General features: G+C 42.6%; 1 protein-coding gene across 1 annotated transcript in view; it reads right to left on the bottom strand.

Annotated features, from left to right (window-relative positions):
* Nucleotides 1-1,766, bottom strand: part of slc24a5 (solute carrier family 24 member 5) — a 20,517-nt gene extending 18,751 nt beyond the window's left edge. Inside the window, exons 1-4 of the mRNA XM_071401025.1 lie at nt 1,396-1,766; nt 869-1,048; nt 569-652; nt 179-282 (exon numbers count right to left, since the gene is read on the bottom strand). Coding sequence (XP_071257126.1) covers nt 179-282; nt 569-652; nt 869-1,048; nt 1,396-1,594 — 567 coding nt within the window. The 5' untranslated portion in view covers nt 1,595-1,766. The remainder of the gene's footprint in view (nt 1-178; nt 283-568; nt 653-868; nt 1,049-1,395) is intronic.
* Between the last annotated feature and the right edge of the window lie 466 nt (nt 1,767-2,232).

The following is a 2,232-nucleotide window of genomic DNA, read 5'->3' as shown; positions in this document are numbered from 1 at the left end:
CACATACCACTGAGCTCTTTATGGTTAGGTAAGGCTTCCCATAATGTGTGTACTGTACACATACCACTGAGCTCTTTATGGTTAGGTAAGGCTTCCCATAATGTGTGTATTGTACACATACCACTGAGCTCTTTATGGTTAGGTAAGGCTTCCCATAATGTGTGTACTGTACACATACCACTTTGGTCAGGAGTCCACAAGCAGCACAGATCCCCAGGAGGTTGTAGACAGCTGATCCTACGATGGTGCTCACACCGATGTCTCCCTTTGTCACAAACACACCTGGGTAAGACAACACACACACACACACACACACACACACACACACACACACACACACACACACACACACACACACACACACACACACACACACACACACACACACACACACACACACACACACACACACACACACACACACACACACACACACACACACACACAGTTGTTAACACATGATGATGATGATGACAACGATGAGGATGATGATTGTAGTGAGGTGCAGTTATTCTCAGCAAACCATAGTAATTAAATGTTGTGCATATGTTTCAGATGCCTTACGTACCCAGAAAGGCAGTGACCATTTCAGGAGCAGAGCTGCCTGCTGCCATAAAGGTGGCTCCGGCTACGTCCTGAGATAGACCCAGACCTGGAACAGAGACCAAGAGACGTTGCCATTTAACACACGCACGCACGCACGCACGCACGCACGCACGCACGCACGCACGCACGCACGCACGCACGCACGCACGCACGCACGCACACACACACACACACACACACACACACACACACACACACACACACACACACACACACACACACACACACACACACACACACACACACACACAGAGTGACTTACGGTCACTGATAAGTTCTAGAGAAGGTAGGAAGTAGTCTTCACAGACTAATGCAACTGCCAGCAGCATGTAAAATATGATCATAAAGTGTATGAGGAGTCCTCCATCCTTCCTCTCCTGTAGTGTGAAGAACCCCTCTGGAAACTCAGACGACTGCGTTGTAATACACTCTGTCTCATTCTCTGAAACAACACACACAGAGTTGTCTAAGTTACAGAAAGTAACAGTCTACAAACTCAGTAAAAAAATATACATACTGTATGTAGGTATGAAACTTATACAATAAAAATAAACATTTGAAGTGAAAAAAGAAAGTAACAGTCTACAATAACATAATTATAGGCTTTTTGAATAGATGTCTGTAACATTACTGAATGACCACAGTGCCAACATTGTGTCTATTGTTCTGAGGAATGTTATGGGGATTCGTTCTCAATTAGTCACCGCCATTAGCTGCGAAAACATTGTCACCGTTTATTGGCTTGATCTAATTGATTATCAGGCTTGATGGGTAGATTTGAACACTCACCTAGCGCCCGGCGCACTCTGTTGGAACGGGAGTCCTCCTGAGCTGCTGCTGCAGTGAAAGACACAAGATGAACCGTGCAATAGAAAACTGAAACTAGTCCTAGAAAATAAGGTATGAAGTCTTTTCTGTTCTTCTTGTGCAGCACTCCATCTCTATACATGGTTTTAGAATAGAAACCGGTAGAAAAATACGCTTTCATTAACTACTGCTGCAGTGCGTCATGAGTTCACTAATAAGCCAGTAAACATACAACAAGCCTCTTACTAACTAACCTAACTCACATATACCACTACTCCCACTACCCTACTCTATTAGGGCTGAAGAGAGATCATGGGGGAGAAAAGCATATTTTAAGGCCTGTGTTCAGCGAGAGAGAGAGAGAAAGAGAGAGAAAGAGAGAGATCACGGGATGAAGTTATTCTAGCTGAAGGCACCCCAGCCCCCTGTAACTCGCTCCCTCCTCCCCCCATTCAATTTGACCACCATAGAAAAGTCTCAAGATAGGAAAGATATTTCCTGGAAATAAACATTTACACTCATTTAATATTATTAGAAAGGCCTCACTCATGGTGCACATATAGGCCTAGGCTCCCATATGGAACAATTATATATTGGAATGTTTTTCAATAAAATTTAAATATATTGTGGAAATGTTTTTATCATGTATTCATCCAATATAGAAATAAATAGATTAAATATATGTAAATATATATGTTGTATATATGTGTAAAATACACACCTCACAATCTTCTCTACCCCGATGATAATGTTGAGTCTCTATTGACCTGAGTAACTTAGCATTAGGTTCCCAAAGTGGCATTTTGCATGCTAAAGTTG

The sequence above is a fragment of the Salvelinus alpinus genome, chromosome 5 (genome assembly GCF_045679555.1).
Source record: "Salvelinus alpinus chromosome 5, SLU_Salpinus.1, whole genome shotgun sequence".
NCBI lineage: Eukaryota > Metazoa > Chordata > Actinopteri > Salmoniformes > Salmonidae > Salvelinus > Salvelinus alpinus.
This window is presented reverse-complemented; position numbering and strand designations above follow the sequence as displayed.